Raw genomic sequence first — 26,761 nt, forward strand, 5'->3', positions numbered from 1 at the left:
GTTGGAGTTTTACTTTTTTCTGGTTTTCCATTCCAGTTACACTTGACAAATGTATGAGACAACTTACTAACCCCATTTAACACACCGGTAAACGGTTCTGATATTACATAACATTCCTATATTTTGAGCTCCTCTAAAAAAAACGTTATAAAATTCCAGAAATTCCATAAACAGTGAGAATTTTCATAAACTTCCACACTTATTTTCACACTACGTGGGTACTAATGGGGTCAACTCAGCCCCCTTTTGTCGCCACTCTCCTGGGTCCATCAACAATCAGCAGGATTGACTATCACTCCTTTACTCTCTCCTTCACGCCCTTCTGCCTCCATTAGGACCCTGGCACCCTGATAGGTTACATGGGTGGCTATGAGGACGAGCTCTGGTGGAGGCGGGGTGGTAATAGGGGGGTCTGTGCATGCTGGACCTGCCTCGGTTCATCACCTTGCTGGAGGCCATGGGCGGGGAGGGGGGGTGCGGGGGTTAGTCAACTTATAGGGCCCTGGGAGCTGCCCCAGCCCTTAGTGTGCCCATAATCTGCCATCTTGGTCCTAAACTCCCAGACTGCACCTCCTCTCTCCTGATAAGGAGCTTCCCCACATCTTAACCGGTAAGCAGATTGACCCTTGACCTAAAGAAGTGCTTTGTTAAATATGCCTGAGCGAGAATGATTGATTTATTTTAAACTTTTCGCCTGATATAGAGATCTCCAGCTCACAATTACTGTAGATTTATTCCGTAGAAAATTATTTATGATCTCATTTATATCATTTAGATGGCTTATTATGACCCTCTAAGCCATTAATACTGCTCCATAAAACAACTTTTGACAGATTACATGTCATTTCTCAAAGGACTGAGTACTGAGGACTGAGTGCGTTTAGCAGTAAGGAAGATTAGACTTTACTCAATTATACAAGAATGTTATGTAAACTAATTTTTATAATCAGTGCTGCCACCAGTCTTGGTATTGGGTTTTGAAGGTGAGCCAACACTGTCGTTTGAATATAAAACAGATTTCCTCTGACACGGCGCTCTATTTTACCGCACGCACTCTTCCCCTTTATGATTCAATGTGGAGCAAATTTAATGCTCTATTTGTAGTTTTTCCCATGGGCCATTTTACAGTCGAGTGGGTAGGTAAAGGCATGGTGACCATTATGTGTTGTATAGGTAGAAATATTAAAAGCACTTGTATGTTGGAAGCCTCGTTACCGAGCATTTGTTTAGTTTGACATAGGAGTAAGATTGGATTTTGCATGGAGAGCATCTGTGCTAAATGGAAACAATTGACAATGAGGGGATATACGTTCTTCATTGTCTGCGTTGCCCCTAATCCAGGCAGCACAACCCCAATGTTTGCTTTTCCCCGATAGCTCCCTTAAACGTCCTGCTGCTGCTGCCGCTGTCCAACCCTAATAATGTCAGATTAAGCTCTGCACACAACTGTCCATCTGACATGAGGGCTGGATTTGCGCTGGATTGGAAAATCTGGATGGGATGCCTCCAAAGCTCTGTAATTCCGCACATAAACACACACCAGATAGATACACACACACCCCCACACACACAGAAGCAGATTAAAAAGCAGAGAGGCTGTGGAGGATATTCTTGTCACTGTGGCGTGTTTGTGCACTGTTGGGGTTGGGTGCATGTCTAAGTGTGTGTGTTTTGGTTTGACCTCTGCTTCTTTGAGGTGCTTGGTTGCTTCAAGCCCAAAAAAAGTTCCTCAACTGTCCCGAACGAGGCTGCACACAGCAGAGCACGTTGGCAGCCGTGCTTCAGTCTGTTTTAAATCTGAGAAAGGCACCATTTGAACAACTGGGTTATTTTTGTGTCGATTGTTATGAACAATGACAAGGACGATAGCTTTGTGGGTTTCAGGGGTGCTCGACCCTCCCCTGGGACAGACGAGCGCCACCGGAGGCTACAATTCTGATTCAGACCACCTCATCCCCAGACATGCCACCACGATGCCCGTGTGCCTCACTGGGCATCCCCCCCTTTTGTTGCAGCTGAGGGGAAGGGGGGTAGGCTGACAGGGCGGTGGGTGATGGTCACCCAGATTACGCCTGATCATACGGCCTATATACACTTGACACCCAACAGTATGGCAAACAGAGTATCGCACCACAGCAACAAAAACTGTGCTCACTGAGGATGCCAGTCGGTTTTGTTTCATCATATAATTTCGAGTGTCACGTGTTCCTCTGGTCGCTCATGTGACCCTGTGGTACGGACCAATAGGGTGGCACAGTTGGTCCTGGGCAGAGCAAAAGGAAGAAGGAAAAAAAATAATTTTCCCTTTGCGATTTTTAATCTTGCAACGCTGAAAGTGGTCGTCATCTACGGTATCCTGCGCTACATAAAGGTAAGCTCTCTTTTTAAGGCTCTGGTGTAGAATAATTTTGGGAAATATTAGGCCAGGGTGGTTTTTTTAATGCAACATTTATTTTTTTATTTAAAAAAAAAAAAAAAAAAAAAAGAAGAAGAAAAATGGTTTCTGGACTTCCAAAAGGATCAAACTGTTGAAAACTTGCATGAAATACAGCTCCATGCTGGGTTAGGTAATGCCATTCAATAATTAATTAACTTGGTAACTTACCCACAGTCGAGAAAAATCATTATCCTGATAATGAACTGTGACACAGTCCGACTTATTGACTCATTATCTAATTTGGTCATTTGAAGTGGATCAAGTTAACATTTTCGGAAGTTGTCCTCAGCGCGCCCAAATAAGGTGGCTGCATGCAGTGTGGAAATATTTTGGTTTTCCCAAGAGAATAATTTAAAATTTTATGGTCAGTCGATTTTGCTTTCAGGGGGTCTCTTGATTATCATTGTTTCGTGCTCATTGTCTTGGCTTAGATTCAAGCATGAGTGATTTTATTGTTGAGGAATTAGCCGCGATTATAGAAACATGAAACAAATGAATGATAACCGGAAGAACTGCTTTTTTTTAATTATCTTATTCTAGCTATGAAGCCAGACTGACCTTTTTCACTGTAGGATTGATAAGGTTTACATGAGTGGAATTGATACATCAGTTCCCTCCAAGATCATTATTCCAATTATCGTCACACTGATATTAACGCCGCTGATGGCCTTATTCTCGGCTAATCATAGACCCAAAATGTCATTCGTCATTACCTCAAAAGCTGAGCGCCGTATTCGAGTTGAAATACGCCAGTGAATAACTCCTTTGTTTGGAGCTTGTTGTTCGGCAGTGAGATCAACAGTGAAAGTCTGGTAGTGATAATACTAAAATAGAGCAACGGCTTTGGAAGGAATGTGAGGAACAAATAGCAAAAAAAAAAAAAAAACGAGGGAAGCCAAAGAAGAGGGGACATGCTTTTGACCCGTTCTGCATGACTGCACGGCGGAAAAGCTTCGCGTATGGAAGCCATGACTTTGTGACAAGCAGTGATCTCACATTACAAATTGTGGCAAATCTAAAATGGCCGACTTAATGCTCAGCTCTTAGCGCCGCATTCACAGCACAACATGGTGTGCCTGCATTGTAAAACCCTTTACACTGTGCCACCGTCGGCGCCGACTCACTGGAACCCCCAACCCCCCCTCCGCACTTGGACTATTTTAAGCCAACACATAGTACTCTGCGAGGTACTTTTTAAAGCGACTTGGTGATAGTTGGCCCGCGTGTCTTCTGTGCTCGTTGCATTCTCTGATTTGACTGGTTGTGGTGAGGATGTGGTGGCCAGAGTTTTGATTGTGATTTAGGCTGAGCTATCATGATGCTGGGCTGCTGATGTGGGCTGACAGCTCTTGAGAGCACTGTCATAGTGGCGTATAGGAAGGCCGATGGGGTAGACGCCCCCCCCACACACACACACACTCCTCCGCACCGCACCACATACAACAAAAGCCTGCGCCAGACGAGACAAGGGCTGCTCATATACCAGTAAACTGAGGGCCAAATCCTCAGGACTCCTCTCGATTTCTTCTACTCGATCTGCCTACAGTTACTGTTTCTGACAGGAGCGACCATTACCAGCAATTATTTATCATGTTTTCTTCATTCCTGTTGCTTTCCCTGTCACAAACTTTGTCCCCAAGAGGTTTTTTGCTCTCCAAACTGAATCTGATGAGTTGAAATAGGTCCTGAAAGTGAGAAGTTCCTCCATGCAGAACTGAGTGTGCTTTGAACAGCTCGCGTGAAAACATATGGAGGTTCACTCTCTATGCACCCCTCTGTTGCCCCATATGCACGCTAATTTTCCTTTTGTTCTGCCTTAATTGGAGCACAAACATGTATGTCTCCCAGGTCATGGGTCTAATATTGGCTACACTACTAGCAAACCTTTATTTATGGTTGAGTTGATCAGCTGCATGCACCTGCAGTTTAATGTTGCTGTAAAGCTTGCAGTTCTGTTACTCTTTCATCATTAAATGCAAAAACAAATGCTTAATATAATTTACAATATGATAACACAGTACAATATATTAAAAACCATATGTAAGCATTGGTTAACAGTGTCTGAAATGGCAAATATGAAGAAAACATAGAAGTGTGGGGATTATTCACCAGGTTTGACCTTTTTTACCCTCTTTAAAAGTAGATTATTTGACTGCTGTACACAGTTTACCTTGAAAATGACCTTGGCTTGCTCTGCATTTAACCAAAAACGCATCACTTAAACTTTCTGAGAAATAGCCAAACTGGACTCTGAACTCTAAAAGAAAAGGCTCAAAGTCCCACTACAATGTCACAAAACGTTTAACATTTGTAACCCACATCTATTTTTAAAAGATTGAGAACACAGCTGTTCAGAAGTTAGCAGTAAAAGGTCAAAGAGCTCAGAGTTGGACACTTCATAGCATGTGACTAGTACAGATAAACTTAGTTTGGGATTCATTAGAACAGTTTTTAAGGGCAAGTCTGCTTAGCATTAGGACAGACTGAATCCATGTACTGGCGTTCCTCCAAATGTGAAAACAAATCACACGAGAACTTAAAATTCAGGATGATTTTTGAACATAAAGGACGACAAATTGCCATTAAAATAAGACACTTTGCATTATTCTTTTATTCAAGACTTTGCACAGCTTTAAAATGGATTATATGACATTTTGAAGAGACAAAGATGCACAAAACCCATTTTTCGTGCTGCTTCTTCATTTTCCCTGCAAAATACTCTTTATCTATTTATCCAAAAAAAAAAGACAGGACTCTCACTTGACATTTATTGCGCAATATTCCTACAAATTAAAAACCTTGCTCCTCAGCTGCAGGCGCTTTTGGTAAAACCTCCGCCGTGAAGCTTCGGCTCAGGCTCTGGTGTACAGTCATGGAGGGTTTTATATCAAAACGTCATAATGACATATCTGTAGATATGTGGATTAGGATGGAACAGATGACAGGAGCTTTGGCCTAGATTAGACTGCCGGCCCTCCATTTAATGATTTTCTTTACAGGATTTCAGAGTCTCTCCCTCTCTCTCTCTGTCTGTCTGTCTGTCTGTCTGTCATTTTATTGACAGTGTAACTGTGTGCTGATTATATGGCAACATAATGATATGAAAACATTTGATATCCAGCCAGTCTCTTCTTATACAACTGCAGAAACAGCATCAGCATGGAGTGTCCCGTATTTCCAGTTTCGGTCCAATACCAAAACTCCATGCAAAGCTTGAGCAGTAAACGTATTTACAAAAGTCCCTAAATGTGTATTTTCTAAATAAAAGACACAACTCAATTCATAAAGTTGAGTTACGATAGAGAGAAGATGACACCAACTGTGTCTTCATCCATAATTTATCCCCCAAAATATAAACAGCAACATCTTTTGAATTAATTAACCCACATTTTGCACCTTTATGTGAGGTGCTAGATTTCTTTCCTGCATCTAAAATCTACACAAATGGTTTAAAACGGGCAGAAATCAAATATTCTCACCTCTCAAAACCACAAGAAATGACTAAGGAAAGGTGTCTTAACGCTTTAAGAGAAATAAGTCTTTTTTCTTGGTATTGGTATGCATGCTGCAGCTTTTTCACGCTTCATGTCAAAGGGGTCAGTTGATGGTCACTTGGCTGTGCAGAGGCTCTCAGCCTGAAGTGAAGTTTTCTGCTCTAAGGAAATGCCTCCATATCTGCAGACACCGCTGCATTCTTGCAGTCAGAGTTGGAAGAACAAAAACATACAAGAGAAACATGTGATCCTCCTTAATACACATTTTGTAAGGCTTTAGACTGGTTTGAAGTAGCTAATAGCATCAGTAAGTATCAATAGTTCTAGGCCTTTCCAGCTTTCCTCTTCACCACAGTATCTTATGTGCACTTTCACATGCCAAATATCTCCCCTTAACTTTGCTTTTTCATCCATTTGGGAGTGTTTTTGCATCATTTCCACCCCAGTGGCTGCACATAAGAGCAGCATCTCCTCATTGTTAGTCGTACATAAAGACGGACCATGAGGTAAAAAAGATTCAACCTCAGATTCAAGTTCTTCAAGAGCAATGCACGAGTCTTTTCTGTGGCAGACGCAGGGAGAGATGGGAGGCGAGGGGGTGGGAGGGGGGAGCCATTTTGTGCTCTGCGTTGTCCAGCCGAGCGTAAAGCGTGATTAATTCAATAGCCGCCATAGAGGAGGAGGCTAGCAGCACTGCAACACCGAGCATGACCCACTTTCCCCGTCAGATGTCATGAAAAATTCCCTGCCATCCCTCTCTGTGGTTCTCATTTCCCTCCTCCAACTTCCTGCCTGATTAACAAAGAGACAGGGGAGGAAAATTACAAAATCGATGCATGTTTGCAATGATCAGTGGAAGGGGCCACAGAGCAGGGATCTCACTCGTGAAATTTAGTAGAAATATGAGCTTTCAGGTGGATGTTTGGTAGATTTTAAATGGAGTAAGAAATTCAGACCTTAAAATAAAAAAAAACTGTCTATTTGCTGGAAGGTTTTAGCCCATTGGGGCAAATGATTCACGGGGCCTTGACCTAATTCTATTATGCTACAGGATGTATGAGCAAAATACAGTCTGGGAGGACAACTATTCAAACGCAGCTCTTAACGCTGACCTTGTTCATCTCTGATGTCCAACAGACTAATTTCTGTTGACCTAAATCTACAGTTTCTGTGTCTTAATCACAGGAAAGGATGTTTGCTTTTAGGGGCCGCTCATTATTGTGCACAATTGGAGAAAGGACATAGGTACAGGCCTCAGTGTTTCTAAAATATAAGCAAGAAAGACATCAACTTTCAAAAAGAAACACTGGTGTGAAATCATCTTTAAGCACTTATTTTCCCCCGTTCAAAGTAGATAAATACTGCGACATGTATCAACATTGAATCCCGTCGTCAGTCTTAGAGGTTTTTTTTTTCTTTTTTCTGCCCCATCCCTCCTACCCCTGGACAGGACCTGCACCGCTGGCTTGGGTCTTAAACCCGGATTAAGGCTTTTTATGTAATCTGGTCTCCTCTGGGAGATTGGAGAGACAGCTGGCAACAGAATCCCTGTCCTTATCTCTCGAACCTCCCCTGGCCTCCGACCAACACGTCCCTCGGCTCTCAGCTCGGCATGCAGCGTAGATTAGAGGAGGAATGATTTCTGGAGCCGGTGGCTGATGGGACGGTCATATTTGTGCTGACAGCAGCCATTTTGACAGGAAATAGTAGGGTAAACACAGGTGTTACCAGTGATACTAATTAAGGCTCCATTCCATTCAGGTCAAACAGAGCCAGGGTGCGGCTACTGTACATGTTGGCTCACTGAAAAGGCTCTGCTACACTGAATGGAACAGAACCTTAATTATTACCATTGGTAACTGCTGTTTACCCTACCTGTAAAATGCCATCAAGAACTAATTTATCGGTACTTCCTCGATTTGGTACACTCCGTAACCCAAACTGGCACAAGCAGAACAATTATTATAGAGTTTTACCCAGAAAGTTTTTTTTGAAAGTTAGCCAGGTTAGTCGAGCTCATGTAGCGAAACCAGAGCTGAAGGATCCTCCCGCGACATTTAAATCCCCTGTACAGGAGCGTTGTGGTTCCACTGACACTTCAAACATTTGTCAATTAGCAGAACGGAGCTTCTCACTGCAGATTCGGACCATGCCAACGCAAAAACGAATGCTATCGCTGTGTGTTTATCGCTGCAGATGTGCCAGTGGTTTTGTGGTGCCTGGAGAAATGGGTATACTAACTTACGCCATCCAATTATTTTTTTTTAAGCTGGCCGTCCAGCCAGGAGTATCAGAACATTGTCATTTCACCAGGATCATTACGAAGTGAACATTAAACACAGAAGAGGTGCAGATTTTGCATCAGTGACGGCCCACAGACAATTGGGCTGGACTCTGTATACCTTAGACACCACACTTGAGCTGAAATGTGCATTTTAATCAGTCCATTGTGTTGCTCTATAAGGGTTTATATGTTGCTCTATAATGGTTTATATGTTGCTCTATAATGGTTTATATGCTGCTCTATAAGGGTTTATATGTTGCTCTATAAGGGTTTATATGCTGCTCTATAAGGGTTTATAAGTTGCTCTATAAGGGGTTTATATGTTGCTCTATAAGGGGTTTATATGTTGCTCTATAAGGGTTTATATGTTGCTCTATAAGGGTTTATATGCTGCTCTATAAGGGTTTATATGTTGCTCTATAAGGGTTTATATGCTGCTCTATAAGGGTTTATATGTTGCTCTATAAGGGTTTATATGCTGCTCTATAAGGGTTTATAAGTTGCTCTATAAGGGGTTTATATGTTGCTCTATAAGGGGTTTATATGTTGCTCTATAAGGGTTTATATGTTGCTCTATAAGGGTTTATATGCTGCTCTATAAGGGTTTATATGTTGCTCTATAAGGGTTTATATGCTGCTCTATAAGGGTTTATATGCTGCTCTATAAGGGTTTATATGCTGCTCTATAAGGGTTTATATGTTGCTCTATAAGGGTTTATATGTTGCTCTATAATGGGTTATATGTTGCTCTATAAAGGGTTTATATGTTGCTCTATAAGGGTTTATAAGTTGCTCTATAAGGGTTTATATGTTGCTCTATAATGGTTTATATGTTGCTCTATAAGGGGTTTATATGCTGCTCTATAAGGTTTATATGTTGCTCTATAAGGGTTTATATGTTGCTCTATAAGGGGTTTATATGTTGCTCTATAAGGTTTATATGTTGCTCTATAAGGGCTTACATACTGCTCTATAAGGGGTTATATGTTGCTCTATAAAGGGTTTATATGTTGCTCTATAAGAGTTTATATGTTGCTCTATAAGGGTTTATATGTTGCTCTATAATGGTTTATATGTTGCTCTATAAGGGCTTACATGCTGCAGCTGTTCAGGAATCATTCTTACGATGGAGCATTGCTGACATTTGTGTTATTTCTTTTTCTTATTGACAGTACGCCAGCATCTGAGTGCTTTAACTGTTACAAAACCGAGGTACATACCGAATCTTTATCAAATTTTGAGTACTGTTACACCCTTACTATTTTTATATATTTGATAAACCTCTGGAGTCCAGGTTCATTTAGCAGACATCTTCTAAACTGTCTTTACTCCACGTGCATGCGTTCCTTCTCAGCTCTAAGTTTGACGTCTCATATAAAGAAAAATGACAGAGGTGTCTGTTCACAATGTACAAATCCTCTGTTATAGTTAATAAAAAATATTCTTATAGAACAGTTAGGATCTTAATTTTCTGTATTATACAATGTTTTTTACAACCTGAGTGTCGACAATAAGGCAGTTTTGAATTTCTCTTGTTTTTCTGTTTATTTATTAAGTGAATTATCTACATTTAGTCTATGATGATGGTCAGACCATGTTGATTTCACTGTTAGTCGACCATATTCCCTCAGGATGCTGTTGTCCACCTACTCACTATTAAATACATTTTTGTTGCTTGACAGAAAATGAATCAGAAACTATTTTGATATTCAATTAATTCTCTTATGAGACAAAACCACAAGTCATTCTCTGGTTGCAGCTTCTCTGAAGAGAGGATTTCCTGCTTTTATATCATAGAAAATTTAACAAAAGGAAGACGTCACAGCTTTGGGAAATTAGAACGCACATTCCTCTTCTTTCTTTTCACTTCCAACACTTTATAGACAAAACGATGAATTGATTATTGGAGATAATAATCTGCAGTTGTTAGTTGTTGCTGCATTTACATTAAAGTAAGCCGGACAAACACAGGAGGTTAAAACATAATTTAAGTTGATAGATAGATCACAAATCAACAATAAAGGCCTTCACAATGCCAAAAATATATAAGATAATTGATATAATTGATGTTAAAAAAGAGAATATTCCTAAACGTGTATCGTATTTTGTCATTTAGCTTAAACTAATGAATGACCTTCAGTAGATTAACATGTTAGGCATCTTGTTTCATACATTATAAATATATTTACTAGATGCTTTCAAACGTTTTCCTGTGATGCAACGTAGCAGCAGAGCCTTTATCAGCTCTACCTGCGCAGTCCAAACAGCTAAATTATCATCACCCGTCTCACAGTCTCCCCATAGGCCGACACAGTGCTGAACCACCAACATATACAGCATTTAATGGGAGTTAAGCAGGTAAATTAGGCTCCCATTGTGTCAGTGATGAGGGTGACACCAAGGTCAAGCAGTTCACAATCCTCCAACCTGCATCCACCCAAGTTTGAGCCATCAGTTCAATCATTTCATGTATTTGGTTTGACTCACTTCTCGCTCGCTCTCATTTCTCTTCTGCCGAGACCATGACTACATATTCCAGCAGCTAATTAGCAATCCCACAAGGGAGGGAGGAAGGAGAAAGTTCATTTCTACATAGCAACAATGTCTCTGATTGGCAGTCAGTGACTTTATCTGTCTCTTCAGTCAAGGTCAGCTGCTTCAGGAGCTTTTTCTCTCCGCATACTGTCTTTTAGCTGCAGTGTAGATCAGAAACACATTTAGTGTTTCCATGCATTTGTTTTATAACATTTATACACATGTAGCTCAGCATCAGACGTGATTCACACAGATTTCTGTGTGAAATGATCATGTTTTATGATTCTTGTTCGTATACTGCATCTCAGTATTCTTGGTACAGCACAAAAACATATAGTAATTAACTTTTTCAGCCCCAATTTCTAACTCCCGACACTTAATTTAATCTCCCTGTTATCTCTAAATGCCTTGGTACAATTCATCTATCCCATTCTTTTATTTATTTTTTTTCTACATTTATTTCTCATAATTTTAGAAGTTAAGCTTATCATCTACAATCATTATTTCAACTTAAAAAAAACACAGTCCTACACTCTAATGTATTTCCTTTCTAATATACAAGCATAATCTATTCATATTTAGTGTTTTTGTCATCATTTAGAGCCATTAACTAAAGCTGGGAGATCCCAAAAACCTCACAATATAAATGCCTGTTCGCTTTTAATATATTTCTGATTGATTTATGAACAGAAAAGTTTTAAATGTGCCTTCTGTGCAGCAGATTAAAGATCAGGCAGCCCTGACTGCAGTGCATGGAGCACTCAGATCCACTGTCTGGACTGCAGCGCCCTCCTGTGGTCACTCCCCTAACTGAAGTCTTGAGTCATTACATCACTTGTCAGCCAGAATTAGATGCGTTCCAGCTGAAATGGGCTCGGTAAAAATAAATATGGCGCGCAACGTTTGATGGCTCATCTCGTGACTGAGGAGACATATGCTGACCTACATTTCAATGGCTTTTATTGCCAACTGTTGTGTACCACATCAGGCTTTGTAGACAGGAAGACCACAGCTCATTTTCTCAGTTCTAACCAAGATTATTGGAGCATATCTACATTTTTATCCTTTGTATTCCTGTGATTTTTTTACCCTGGGGGCAATGATCAGATGTTAGACCCCAGTTAACCCCCTTTTCTCCCTCTGTCTGTGCTTTTACTGTACTCAAATACCACCAGGCCCCCCATGTTCTCTAAAACTAGATTTTAGACCTTCTTTCTATACATTTCGTAAAAAAAAAAAGTTCAGCTCAATGTTTGTCCAAAAGGAGCCACACTGTTTCTTCATTATGAAACACTCTGATTTTGACTCAATCCCACATGTACAATCCTGCTATTGTATTAATACGCAGCTGAAAATAGTCCCCAACAAACCCACTTCTTAAGAAACGTTTGCTAAACACTACAGTGCCCAGCTGTTTAAGAACATTGCTGAGCATATTCGTGATCCAGTTTTTGTTAGATTTATATATTCAGTAGAAACAAAAGGGCTTGGGGCCACACATAGGAAGTCAAGACGGATTGAGAGACAGATGGACATTTTTTCTTTCATGGGATTTTTAACAACAAAAAATATATATAGCAGTCTTATCCTTTCTTTTAATGTGTGCTTTAGTGGTGAATATTCAAGTAAACCAGCGTCCCGGTACATTTCCCCGGTTGGTAATCCCTTTTTTCTTTCATTTTTAAAACAATAAGCTCTTCAGTCATAATATATTCCGGTCGCCCTACACTTAAAACTTAACCTGTTATCAAGCGACATATGACTAAAATATCTAATCAGCTTAAAGTGAGTTTAAAAAGAATATATTTAGAGTTAGGAGTTAGAGTTGCATCCTGCTTTTTGTCACCTGGTAGCTGAATATAAACATACATTATTGTCAACTATATTATACATATTATATGAACTAAAAGTGCTTTAATGCACATCTAAAGCAAGGAGACACAGCTCAGTCCGTGCTCACTATCTGCTCTCTCAGCAGGCGTGTATTCACTATTATTATTATTTTCTGCAGGTGACCGGTTGGCTGACTCCACCATCACACTCGCGTTGGCCCTTGAACTCCTCTCTCACGTGACCACGCCCCTTCCTTCACATCCAATCCCGACATGGAGCCCATCAAGGTCCAATCAGAAGGTGGACTGAATGTGACCCTCACCATCAGGCTGCTGATGCACGGCAAGGTACGAACACAAAACGGTTCTCGGCAATTCATTTAATTTCCCGTTCTGCTTTTGTTTCCAATTATCTGTCAAAAGAAAATTTATTTCCCCCCCCCCCGGTGGCACAAATACACCTAACATATATTTTTTTGTGTTTCTGCAGGAGGTTGGAAGCATCATAGGAAAGGTATTTATCACAAACACAACAAGCAGACCATGTAAAGCCTCATAAGGCCTGTGGGAAACACACAAAGTGTCTTAATAATCATTTCTTTTCTTTATCTCCAGAAAGGAGAAACGGTGAAGAAAATGCGTGAAGATGTACGTAGAAGCTTCCTAGAACATAGTTTCTCCTCCCTAACATGTGTTTTTGTCATATTCATGTATCTTTTGCTCCTTTTTTTGCCCTACAGAGCGGCGCCCGTATCAACATCTCAGAGGGGAATTGCCCTGAACGGATAGTCACCATCACCGGGCCAACAGATGCTATTTTCAAGGCCTTTGCCATGATAGCCTACAAGTTTGAGGAGGTATAACATTCATCATCAAACACTACAAAGTCTGTTTTTACAGTTTCTACTCTGGTGCACAAGTACAGTACAGAAGGAAGCATTCAAATCCTTTAATTAAGTGAAAGTGCTACTAATACACTGTAAAAACACTCACAAGTAGTATAATCAAGACTTTGACTGTTATACCATTATATACTATCATTAGATTATTATGACCCATGTGTGAATGTAAAAGCAGGATTTTACTGTTTTTGGTTGAGTTGGAGCTAATTTTTATTTTTTAAGACAACAACAAATGATTTGATAAAATAATGACACCTTCACAAACCCTCAAAATTATTATAAATGAATTAAAATGATGACAAAGAAAAGCAGAACATTAATCAGAATAGTAATAAAATAGTCAATCGATAGAATATTTATGTATTATGTATTATCATATTTCATAAGCCTATCTAAGTGTAAAGTGGCGAGATGAGAAAATACTTAAGTACCTCAGATTTGCACGTAAGCACGTTACTAGAGTAAATGTACTTCGTTACACTCCACCACAATGCTTTAGTGTCTGTACTGACTCGTTTCCAAATGGAATACAAAGCAGGCTTGGCCCTGTTATGTAGGACAGAAATGTGCTGATCTAACCTTGCAGCACCCTTTGAAAGTGGGCCAGTACTTTGTTTTGATTTGGGGGCCGTATCAGGACACTTTCAGTTGCACCAAGCCTCCAAAACACTGCACATAAACTGGTACTAGGGTACTTACAATTTGGAGAACAGTGTATTATTTTATTTTTACATTTGTTTTAAACGGAAGAAGAGTACAAAGTACAATATTTCCTTCTGAAATATAGAAGAAGATATAATAGTTAAGTTTAACTCACTACTTCATCACATCACACACATTTTGTATTTGTCATAGAGAGTCTATGAAAAAAATGAAACAAAAAACCTAATTAATGCAGCTTTTAAACGTCAGGTAATGACTTTTGTTTCCAAATTAAAACAAAAAGTGTTATGGAAACATGCAAAAATGACATTTAATGTTGTTATAATCAACAATAAAAATCCATCAAATGACAATGTTAAAGGAGATTTTAGCTCATTGTTTAGCTGTCTGTCCTCTGTCCACAGCTATACTGTTTTCATTCACTCTTGCCGCTCTCATACAACACAACACACAACCAGCTCACCACCAAACAGCAGATAGAGACACCCCACCCCGGAGTTAGTAAATAGAGCTAAAAGAGAGTGAATATTGGATATACAAAGAAATAATAATGTTACTATAATTGCTGGATGTGTAAATACGTAACGGATTACTAAAAAGGTGATGATATGTCAATGTTGCAGCCACAACTTGTTTCCGATTCCCCCAAATGGCCAAAAACATCCGTAATTGCAAGTTTAAAGAAGTGGAAAATATTTTCCACTATGGTAAAATAATTGTATTCATATATAATACACCCAACAACTGCTGCATTTGTCTGATAAAACCTTCTTTCCTCCCTTCAGGATATAATCAACTCTATGAGCAACAGTCCAGCCACCAGTAAACCCCCTGTTACCCTGAGGCTCGTTGTCCCAGCCAGCCAGTGTGGCTCCCTCATTGGCAAAGGAGGCTCCAAAATCAAAGAAATGAGAGAGGTAGGGTACAAAGAACAATTCCGCTGATCTCTATAAATACCACAAGTCAAGATATTACCAGATTTTAGAGGATGGTGCAGCCATGAGATGTTGCAAATCTCATATTTATCATCCGTAAGTTCCTATGTAAGCTTTCTTATATAGTTTCCATTTAAGCTTTAAATCCTGCATAATTCCCAACGTGTAAAGCTCAGAGGTATTGTTGCTGCTCTGGTGTCAGTTTTTCAAAAATGTGCTCTGTTTAAAGTGTATTGTACACATGATTCAATTCAGATTTAATAAATATTCTCCTTACCTTTAGTCCACAGGAGCTCAGGTCCAGGTTGCAGGTGATATGCTCCCCAACTCCACCGAGAGAGCAGTGACAATCTCAGGGGCCCCAGAAGCCATCATCCAGTGTGTCAAACAGATATGTGTGGTGATGCTTGAGGTACAATAAGGAAGGGAGGGGATATCAGTGAATGAAGGAAGCATTGTTGACACTGAACATATGTTGTGATTGAAATGCCTGATATGGAAGATAGTAGAAGTAGTTACAGTTATAATCCTTAAGATTTCAGTCCTGTTGTATCTGGCGACAACTAAAGCAAACAGTCTGCCACGGCTGTATCTGTTTACAGTGCAGCCAAACTATTATTTTGATTTTAAAAAGACATAAATATTAAACTAACAGTGGGTTACATGCTGAATCACTTCCCGGGAATCCCTCGAGTGTGTGTGAAGGCAAGCAATGAAAACACAGACCAGCAAGGACAGGGTTCGTTATGGTTTAAGGATTATAACGTTAACACAGCTAAGAGTTTAATCTGCTGTATATCTACTGTGTTATCTACTGCTAATATCAATTGATAACTGATGCATATGATTGTTTTTTTTCTCATTGTTTTGCTGCAAACACATTTGGAATCCAAACTAGCTACAGTAACAAATAAAGCAGAAACTAGTGATACTGGCTTGTAGGTACATAATTTACTGTCTCGCAGGGTGTCAGGGTATCTCAGGTGACTCTCCTCAACATACATCTCATAATGCTTTGGATCAAAAGGGCTACACACTTTGTCTCTCTGTTTCTTGCATGATTAATCTTAATAATTAATTATCTGCACAGCCAGTTCTCCATTGGGCCTTCATGATGGCACCAGCCATGGATGCTAGGAGATATGTGACATGACTGTAAGTCTATAGAATACGGACCTCACAAGATATTTAAAAAACAGAGTATGTAGAGTCATCATTATCCAGTTGAAAGTGATGTTCCAGGTAAATCCAAGTTTAGTTGTGCACTGAACCATGATTTGGGCATTTTATGTCAGCATGAACACACAGTGAAGAGCACTTTTGTTTGAGTGTCACAGGTTGTCTTCCCTAAGGCACTGTCCCTCTTGGTCTCACTTTATGCAACTTTTCTTTCTTTCTCTCTTTCTGTTTCTTTCTTTCTGCTCTAACACTCTCCACATCTCACCCTTCTTCTTCTTCTTCCCCCCACTCTCTCCTCCTTTGCTCTCCTCAGTCCCCACCGAAAGGTGCCACCATCCCCTACCGCCCCAAGCCTGCCTCCACCCCTGTCATTTTTTCAGGTGGCCAGGTAAGAGCAGACCCACTGGGGGCGTCCACAGCCAACCTCAGCCTCTTACTGCAGCACCAGCCACTGCCTGTTAGTGTCGCACCAGGTTTTTCTCACTTTTCCTCCCTTCCTCACTGCCCCCACCCACCCCCCGACTAGCATGAAACCATCACTTGCTGTTTACTGTACCCTCACTGTCATCCATCACCCGCAGCCACTCAAACAAGAACTGGGATAAACGGCATTAGTCCTTAACTGTTTGTTTTTTTGGGAGGGAAATTGGCCAACTTACCTTTTAATTAATGAGAACAGAGGCGGTAAAACACTCTTGTGTTCCCCTTTGATGGGACTCCTAAATGGACATGAATGAAAGACAGATATAAAATATATAAAATCACTAAAAACATACTTCTTTTTCTCTCAATTTCATAAACTTGGAGTTCATAATATTTGACTGCCACCTGCCAGCTAACTTACCAACAGAGAAAACAAATAACCTTCACTTTGATAGAGGAACTGGGCCAACACATCTGTTACACTGACCCAAAAGCAGACATAACACCCCGCTCACGTTGAGGTAAATTCACTGACACAGTAAGAAGATCAAAACAGACCGAGGCAGGACAGCGACAGGTGAACAGTGACAGGTGAACAGCAGAGCAGACTGGGGAAGCTAGTGGAAGCAGGTGTGCAGACAGGTGATCATGTGACCTGCAAAGGAAGGAAGGGCCACTAGTGGACAGGGTGTGAATGACAGGAGATGAGGGATAATAACACAAAAACATCAACAATCCTCAGAGCTCTTATATTTGACTACAGTGCGGCTATATATCCTTTTTATTATCAGATAATCTGCTGATTTTTTTTATCAATTTATTCATCTTTTGGTCTATAAAATGATAGTAAAAAAATGCTTGTTAGACCAGCAAAACTCATAAAAAGCTGGATTTTTAGTGGCATTCTTGCTTAAAAATGACTTATAAGTGTAATCTTTTATCATAAATCTCTTATCAGCTGCACTTGAGATTATCCCCTTATATTTTGCTTTAAGTAGCTTTAAGGTTAAAAAAAATCTACTTTAAATCACCTAAAAACCCCAAATATACAGTTTACTATCACATAAGACAAAGAAAATCCTCACAAATCCTTGGCATTTTGGTAGATAAATGACTGTATAATCAACAAATCAGTTATAAAAATGTATATTTCACTATCATTAGCATGTTTCATGTTACCTTACAGCACTAGGGTTCTCCATTTATCAAGAATGTAAGATTGATCATGATTAAAGTGATATATTCTCATCCATTAACAGGAAGATTTATGGTTAAAATTAACAAAATTCCCATTGAATTCTGGTAGATTTTAAATTTCTATGTGTTCATTAATTGAGAAAGCAACACAATGCCTCAGTCTGGGGGTCTATTATGAGTTTTCGACTTAACAATTTCCAAACTTACCGAATGTTGTCTGGTTAGAGTACAGCGCCGGTTTAGCTCAGTTCTGACCTCTGTGGCCACACATCCAATAGGTCACGTCACATGACTCCTCTCAGGGCCGCTCCTCTGGTTTCCTCCACACTTTCCCTGTCACCTCCCCACTGTCTGAGTTGTCCCTTATTGATTTAGTTCAACTGGATCTGATTGATGAATAGCAGGAGAACATGACAGGGAGTCTATAGTGCATGACTGTGTTGTAATACAGCTACAAATAAAGATCAAAACATAAAGAAATAGAGTGCTAGAGTTGTAGAAATGTCATTTTTCTTAGATTATAATTTGTTTAGGCTTACTGATGTAGAGTCAACAGTTTTACCTTGTCAGAAATTGATTTAAAACAGTATGTTTTGTTTGTGTGTGCTTGTTCCGATGATGTAACGAGATAACAATAAGCTCTTCTTCTCATGTTTGCAGGCTTATACCATTCAAGGACAGTACGCCATCCCACATCCAGATGTGAGTGCTAACCCCTCGAGGCATTGTCTCGCTACATCCAAAATGTCTCTCTTTGAGTCGCAGGCTCTTTACTCTCTTTCCACGCATATTAATATTAATTGTTAATATTAATACAGCTTTTTTTTCTGATATGTAATTCCTATATCTTCTAACTTTTCTGACTCTTGCCTCCCTGCCCTTTGTTTGGCATTGAACCTCATGGGGCTTGGCCTGAAGAAGTTACCAGCTTCTGGTCAGCGTAATATTTTAAGGAACCTTAAAAAGAACATTTTAGATTGATTTCCTTCTTTCCGAGCAGCTGGTGGTTTCACTTTACTTTAGTATAATGTAAAAAAATAAACTTAAGACCTGGAAGTGGCTTGATAAAAGCACTCCAGCACAGCAGACATTGTGTTGCCTTTTAAATGTATTCTTCATTTTCTTTAACATAATGTAGCTCAGCAGGGACCATTTTGAAAACTCTTCTTTGATGGTGTTTTCTTAGGAGTTGTGACATTCAAGGCTTAAATGTCAGTTGCCAAAAAGCTGTTTTTTCACAAGCTCTGTTGCTGGAAGAAAACCAGAAGACAAACGTTTCTTGAATTTAAAAGTGTCAGCTTTTACCCTGTGTTAGTATAGATGTGTGCTTCTGGATTATTCCCTGGTTTGATACAAGGACTGTAAAACATTACACATGGTAAGACGTGAATATAGAACAAACTATAAATGTATGGCAGTGGTGTAGAGTAGGGGGCTCAACAGCCTCTTCCCTACTTCCTACCCACCTACTTTCAGCACCCCTAGCTCGGATCACATCCATCTGCACATTAGGCTTTCATTTTGATCTCAACTACACACCTCTAAAGTTTTGTGACTTTATAATGCTCGGTTGTGACACTATTAACTTATAAACACCTGGCAAAGTACTCAAAACTGCTTCTGTGGTAGTTCGAGCTACAGTAGGTTTTCTACAGATCACATTTTGCCACGAGGACACGCATAAACTCAACAAAAGCATCCACACTGTTGCGCCGGGTTTAAAATATAAAGTCAACATGGAGGTCATTGTGACATCTATTGACTACCTCTACAACAGGAAATGATAATCTCATTCCCACTGACAAGGCTTTTATTGTGAAACATTTGTAGGATCGTGACTTTAGGAGACCTCAAATGTAACTACTGCCATCTTGTGGCACTTTTATGTTACTACAAAATACCGTTTGGCATTATATATTTATATATTATACATATGCTGATTTAAGAGTCATTTTTCTAGAAGCCAATTTACAACCGTCTCATCCATTTTTGTGGCTCTGGCGCAGCGAGATTACTTTCTTAATCCCACCTTCAAAGCTCTGATTGGTTTGGCTGTTTCATCCAACCGAGGAAACAGAATCACTGAAACAATGTGAGATGTTCTCTGAAACCAGACTAAGGAAATTACTCTAAAAGACAAACATGATATGTTTTGGAAACGCACAAAAACCCCTAAAATGGTCCTTAAAATGAAAACAAAGCTTGAGTTAAATCCCTCTGCACATTGGTCACAAAACTCAGGCCAAGTCCCTCATGAGCTTCTTTCTTTCTTTCTTTCTTTCTTTCTCTCTCTCAGTCTGTGTCCTTCGCCTGTCTGCGTTATTACTTCTCCTCAGATCCTCTCTTTACTCTTGTAGCATTTTTCAGACAGACCTGTGTGTGTGTGTCTGCGCGAGCGTGTGCGAGTGTGTTTTTTTAACGATGACCTCATAGCTCTGCTGTCCTCCTCCTCCCCCCCTCAGCAGTTGAGCAAGCTCCACCAGTTGGCTATGCAGCAAACCCCCTTTACCCCCCTCGGACAGACCACCCCTGCCTTCCCCGGTACGTACCCACCTACACGACGACCCTCTTTACCAAAGCTCCTTCTCTTGTTTTTACCTGTAGAGACAAACACATTCTCTTCCTCCTTTTTTCTCTTTCTCTTCTTTTCCTGTCTCTGTCCTTTTCTCTTTTTCTTCTTCTCGTCATTCTCCTCCTAATGGTCTCTGTGGTGCACTGCCATTGACATGGCCTGCTGGTGGTCTGCTCTTGTTGATGTTGAGGTTGTTTTTTTTTTGGTTTTCCCTTAGTATCCTTTTATTAACGGCGCCTCAGATTGTTGTTGTTTTTTTCTCAATTAGAGGGTAGAATTCAGACTGTCAGTGCATTATAGTTACACAGTTTAAAGGCTCCGCTCAAGGCCGAGCCAGACTTCCCATTCACACAGAAATGCTACCGGTCAATAGACAAGAGAATGAGAAAACTCCAGGACTACAGTTCATCAATGCTGTTCACTTCCCTCAATGTGCCAAACTCTATTTTATGTCCTCTTCCTTCCCTCCCCATCTCTCTCTTCCTGTCTGCTTCCTGTGTTCAGCAGCAGGTCTGGATGCCAGTAACCAGGCCAGTACTCATGAACTCACCATTCCCAATGATGTGAGTACATTTTCATCATGTGCAAAACCTCCTACTGCGACAAGTGCTTTTTTTTTCTTTGTTTCATCGTCCATGATAGAGATCAGTTCTATACAAAACCGCAAACAACAATTAAATTTAGAAAAATGAAAGATTTGTCATTAAAACACTCACAGGGCGTCCATTTTAAGATAGAACAGGCTTCTCTTTGAGTCACAACTACTGCAGGAACCAGAGTAATATTACTTAACTTATTATTAGACATTAATTTTCTGCTGTCCTTTCTCACCAAAGTTCAGACTTACAATAATTAAAACCAGATTTGTTTGTTAAATAATCAAAGAAATGTGAATATTTCCAGCTGTGATTGGATTGTTTGATTTCAAATAAGTAGGAGGTGACAACAAAATGAATATTATAATTATTTTTTATACTGCCCAACACTGCCTTTGTGCCTTAAAAAAACAACCTTTCAGAGAAGGTTAATGTGACACTGAGATCATATTTACAAACTCCTTCTTGTCCATTTTCAGAGAGATTAGAATCCTGAATTCTTAATTGATTGTTTGAATTATAAATTATAAATTAAGTTTGAAAGAAACAAAGCGCGACGGGGGTGGGGTGGGGGGGGACTAACTGCCATGAAAGCACAGATTCATAAATGTTGTTGGACCACAATGTGAAAAACTCTGGTTTATTATCCGTTAGCACTGGTTCCTGTTGGACTCTGCAGCGATACAATCTGACAGCAGTTCAGCTGCAGCTATCGAGATCTAGCACAGCCAAAGGCAGTTGGCTTTGTAAAGTGAATGTCCTTAATGGAAAAGACTTGTTGGACCAAAGTAAGAGGTACTAAAGTCAGCTGAAAGGCTGACAGTGACTGGTCGTGCTCACATGCATCACAGTGAGTCAAACATAGTGTCAGTTAAAAACAAAACAAAAAAAGGGTTCTGGCCATCCTAAGTCCCGCCCCCATTTTCTTCCCAGCTAATAGGCTGCATAATCGGACGCCAGGGAACCAAAATCAACGAGATCCGTCAGATGTCTGGGGCGCAGATCAAAATTGCTAACGCCATGGAAGGGTCATCGGAGCGCCAGATCACCATCACAGGGACCCCCGCCAACATCAGCCTGGCCCAGTACCTCATCAATGCAAGGTCAGAACCCGTTTTTCATGGTCCTGTGACAACATGGATGTCTTGGTCCTTGCCCATTCCATATAGTTTGACAGCATAAAAACTGGAAATATGGGGAAACATTTAGCTTGGCTCAGTCCAAAGACAACAAAATCCACCTACCAGTGCCTCTAAGTTTCCCTAATTAACTTATATCTCGTTTGTTTCTGTGCAGAACAAAACATTCAAATACTTAAACAGAAAATTAAGCGCTTACTTTCCAATCATCCTTCAGGTTCAGAGACGTGGCGGCCATGTGGAACGACCCATCTTCCATGACCACATCCTGAGATCCCTGACTGGCTCCTCCGTTTGGCCCTTTCCAATGACTGACCACCGCAGACAACCCTGATGAAGCCCTTCGGACTCTGGCTCTGGCTCTCCGAAAAAAAACACTGACCACCATCCCTGCCCTGGCTCACAGTTGTTTATACGTCAGGGAGGGTTGGGCGCTCATTTCTCTTTCAGAGAGCCAGATTAAATTAAAAAAAACAACAAAAAAACTAAAAAGAAATTCTCTGTTGATTAGGTTTTTTAGAGAACTGTTGAAGCATGTTGAATGTTTATTAGGAACAACTTGTGTTAATCTTTCTTTCTTTTGCTCTCTATCTATTGCTTTCTCTCTCTCTCTCTCTCTCTCTCTCTCTCTATCTCTATCTTTCTCTCTCTGTCAGTGCTGCGTCATAGAACATCATTTAAAAGTATAACTAGTAAAAGGTTGAACATTTTTGTAGAACGTAGTTATTTGCATATTACAGCTGCTCAGTGATGCTATCGGCAGAGTGTGTGGTGGGATGTAGCCAAATTATCAAATTTTGATAATATATTTTGAAAAGAAAAAAAATTGGACTGTTCTGCTTTTGTCCTAATTTGCATCTTTGTCTACTTACAAATCCAATCTCTACCCATGACTCTTTGCTGCATCACATGACCCTTTTAAGCCAATGGTATCACTCCTAGAGCCTCCCTTCTCATGTTAATTTCCTATACTTACATTATTGCTTATATTGCATGTGTTCAGTGTTGTGTCGTTGTGTGTTTGAGTAAACCTGTTCAGTGTATGTGTTCCTTCAAATGTCATTATTATATCTTTGAGCTCCCGTTCTTTTTCCGACTACTTTTTCAGCATTTTTGGCCATTCACGTCTAGTCCTAATCCCTGCCCAGATGAAAAACTTTCCGACTTAGCCTCCTTCTATCAACACCGATTATTAGATTATAGATGCATGAATGGGAATTAGTGAAAAATCAGTGGCTAAAACACTAACTGAAAATTTTAAATGATTGTTTACTAATTTATTATTATACTGTATTTGTTTTGTACAAAAGACTATTGTGACTTAGCACATTAGTCGACTACGCGGCGCTCATGCAATAGACTATTCAACACTTTACTCTGGACTGCCTCTGATGTGGGAGGAATTAGTTGGACTTAAAAGCCAAGTGTTGCGTCCAAACCTTTTCGGCTTCCTTCCCTTGTCTCCGGGAATATTCGCTAGGCTGCTGGCAAAAAAACAAAACAAAAAAAAACTGGGGCTTTTGAGTGAAAAAAACAAGGGAAAGAAGCCGACTTTTTTGCGGCAAAGAGGCCTAAACGTTTGGACGAAGCCGAATGGTATTTTTTGGGCCAAGGAATGTTCAGGGGTTCATTGGGGGGAACCCATGGGGTCTGGGCGGACGTGACCACTCAGTCCCTTTTTCAAGATTGTTCATCTTGTCATGTTGTTTTTGTTGTCATACGGTTGATTTGACGCATTAGGTTTGAATGTCTTTTTATTGTCACGACTATTGTCAGCAACTTAATTGTTTTTATTTAAAAAAGGACAGGTTGGATGACAATTCCTGCTTCACTGGTTTTCAGTAAGAAAAAAAAAAACCAGCATGTATTTATTTATGGTGTGACGATGCACATGTGACTTTTTGTTTGTTGATCATGACACTTAAGCTAAGTTAGTTTTGTTGTATTTCATTTGAGAGGGAGGTGTGGATGATATTTGGTACGATTCAGCATTTCAACCACAAGGATGCTCTAAACACTATTGGACAGCTTAGGTCATCTCATTTTGCGAGTTTCAGCTGAGCTCAATTAAGTTTTGACACATACAAACAGCTGTTGAATGTTATTGTCGAAAACACGTTACCTACGGTCCAACGCAGCGACATTCTGCATTTTTAGTGTCTCAATTTCTTCATACGTACCACTGCTTTGTTTTTATTTCCAATAGCCTACGCTGAGCTTAAAGGAAAAGTTTGAATTTTTTGGGGGGGGGAAATCTGCGCAGTAAATACGAAGCGTCCACTAGCACCTGGTTAGCTGAGCTTAGCATAAAGACTGGAAACAAGGGGAAACACCTGCTGGCTCTGTTAAGCTAAAGAACCCATCTAGATTGTCTAATGACCACAGTGAGGCTTGGAGGTTACCCTTGTTTTCAGTCTTTCTATCATCTCCTGGCTGTCGCTTCATATTTAGAAGAGAGCTATCTCTCAGCAAGAAAGACGATTAAACTCTGTGAGGGCTTAAAATATAATGAAATAAGGAAAAATTCTTGATGTCAGGCTAACGGTTTCCCCTTGTTTCCACTCTTTGTGCTAAGCTAAGTTAGCGGGAGAGTGGAATCAATCTCATCCAACTCTGCTGAACATTTCCTTTGACTTCAAGCACTTTCATGACATAAATGTGATTATGTAAATGGACCAAATGCTGTATCACTATACTGAACCATGCATAGTCAACGATCATTCTGCAATAATTCTTACATTTTGATGTGAACTGAAGTAGTAGTGCTAGCATTGAAATGATGAATTTGTGTTTCTTTTGAACTCTGTCATAGCTCGTACGTCAGTGGGAACATTTGTCAAATGAACAAACTGAAATTATGTTGGTTTTATTTGGGCAAACTTGCTTTTTTTCGAACAGTTAGCTTATACCTAAGAGGGCATTCTTTCCCAACAGCACTGTAGATGTTAAAGAACATCCTCGAGGGTATTACGGCTTTTAAACTGTTTCTCAGTGCATGTGTACCATTGAAATGTCTGCTTCAAATTAGGACACATATGTAAGAATTAAAAACATAACAAACGATTGCTGAGGTTTTATTAGCACAGTTGGCGCGTGCATTTGACAAAGATCTTGTTGTTTAATATGAATTTGATCGCTAGGCAGGAATATTGAGTTGTAAGTGATGGCAGTGTGATTTTAATAACATCAATATTCATGTGTTACTCAGTGTTTGAAAACTGTATTTACATTTGTGTATATGGCTGAGTATACTACGACTTTGAAACAAACTGCAACTAATGCAATAATAGGGTGCGATGTGCAATTATTTATTCAGTTATTTCCTTATTAACATAGATGCAGGAGAGCTGTGTAGCTTGTTGAAAAATGCTTTTTTATTATTTTATCCACTTTCCATGTGGCAGCAACAGCAGGAAAAAAAAAGAATGACTAGACTTTTTTTTTTGCTTTTGTTTTTAAGCTTTTGTTTGTGTGTATTGCAGTTTGGGAAAAAAAAGTGATAGAACTTCGTAACTATTTTTGATTGATTTATTTGCTATGTGCAGATCTATATTAGTTGTGAGTAATTACATAGGTTTTAATTTTAAAGTGTTGGTAAGTATAAAAACAAATAAAGTTTCATTTTTTCTTTCTGTGACTTGTTTTTCTCTGGTTTCTCTTTGCTTTCCTACAGATAATCTATCCCTGTGCACACATATTAAGACCTGATGAACCATGGGCTGACAAGAGCCTACATCGAGCTAAAAATCTCCCTGGGGAGATTTTGTTATTGAATACAGTTAATTATTGTATGGCAAAGTGATTATGGTAATTAGATGATGAGGTTTAAGGTTTATGTCCATAGTTTTTTTAAAAAAAAGATAGCTGTATGATTGAACAAACATTAAAATCAGATAAAAAGAAAAGCAATTACATATTACCAGCAATACAATTAAGCGCTGCAGTGTGCTTATAGTTTAGAGCCCTGGTGGTCAAAGAAAGGTTCAGGGACCTCCTGAGACCTTGCAGGAGTTTCGTGGAGGTCTGCAATTAGGAACAACTATCATTCCTTATAATTAGAACCATTAACCCTAATTTAATTTTAATTTATATTAATTCAAGAATGACTATGGATAAATATTATAATCATAGGTTGCTCTCTCACCACTTGTATTTCAGCAGCTACAGACAGAAAGTTTAATGATAAATCAATGGCATCCTCTCATATGAGGGTCACAATGCGATAAAGTCTTACCAGACGTTCCTGGATTAAACTTTTGATAATAAAATAATGGTAAAGGTTCTTAAACTTAAATCTATGCTTGTTTTCTTGACTCTGAACTCAATGAACACAATTAACCTTCAATTTTTGAGCCTAAATAGAAATAAAGTGTACACTATGTATATAACCTACTGCCCTACTGGTAACATATCTGTCAAATTTCCACACACCCAAATGTATGGAGGGTGGCAGCAGACAGAAAGAAAGGTCCAAAGGTTTCTCCCTTCAGTGGAAGAATCATTTCAACATCTTGATATGAGCTGGCTCTCCTTTGAACCTGCAAATTGCTTTTCCAGAGTGGCTGTTGAACAT

At 39.7% G+C, this 26,761-nt stretch overlaps 1 protein-coding gene across 3 annotated transcripts; it reads left to right on the top strand.

The window, feature by feature from the left end:
- The first annotated feature begins 514 nt into the window (after nucleotides 1-514).
- Nucleotides 515-25,825, top strand: LOC127378781 (poly(rC)-binding protein 3-like). 3 transcript variants are annotated; one of them, XM_051428043.1, is made up of 13 exons: nucleotides 515-610; nucleotides 12,762-12,930; nucleotides 13,073-13,096; nucleotides 13,198-13,230; nucleotides 13,323-13,439; nucleotides 14,933-15,064; nucleotides 15,366-15,494; nucleotides 16,575-16,718; nucleotides 18,542-18,583; nucleotides 20,344-20,422; nucleotides 20,958-21,016; nucleotides 21,983-22,152; nucleotides 22,406-25,825. In XM_051428043.1, the coding sequence occupies exons 2-13, from the start codon at nucleotides 12,856-12,858 to the stop codon at nucleotides 22,458-22,460; spliced, it is 1,059 nt and encodes a 352-aa protein (XP_051284003.1). In that variant the 5' UTR covers nucleotides 515-610; nucleotides 12,762-12,855; the 3' UTR covers nucleotides 22,461-25,825. The 3 variants fall into 3 exon arrangements, with proteins under 3 accessions (XP_051284003.1, XP_051284002.1, XP_051284005.1); XM_051428042.1 differs by lacking the exon at nucleotides 515-610 and adding an exon at nucleotides 2,144-2,371; XM_051428045.1 differs by lacking the exon at nucleotides 515-610 and adding an exon at nucleotides 2,144-2,371 and having other exon boundaries at nucleotides 20,347-20,422.
- Nucleotides 25,826-26,761: the final 936 nt, after the last annotated feature.

This window comes from Dicentrarchus labrax, unplaced genomic scaffold (assembly GCF_905237075.1).
Source record: "Dicentrarchus labrax unplaced genomic scaffold, dlabrax2021, whole genome shotgun sequence".
Classification (NCBI taxonomy): domain Eukaryota; kingdom Metazoa; phylum Chordata; class Actinopteri; family Moronidae; genus Dicentrarchus; species Dicentrarchus labrax.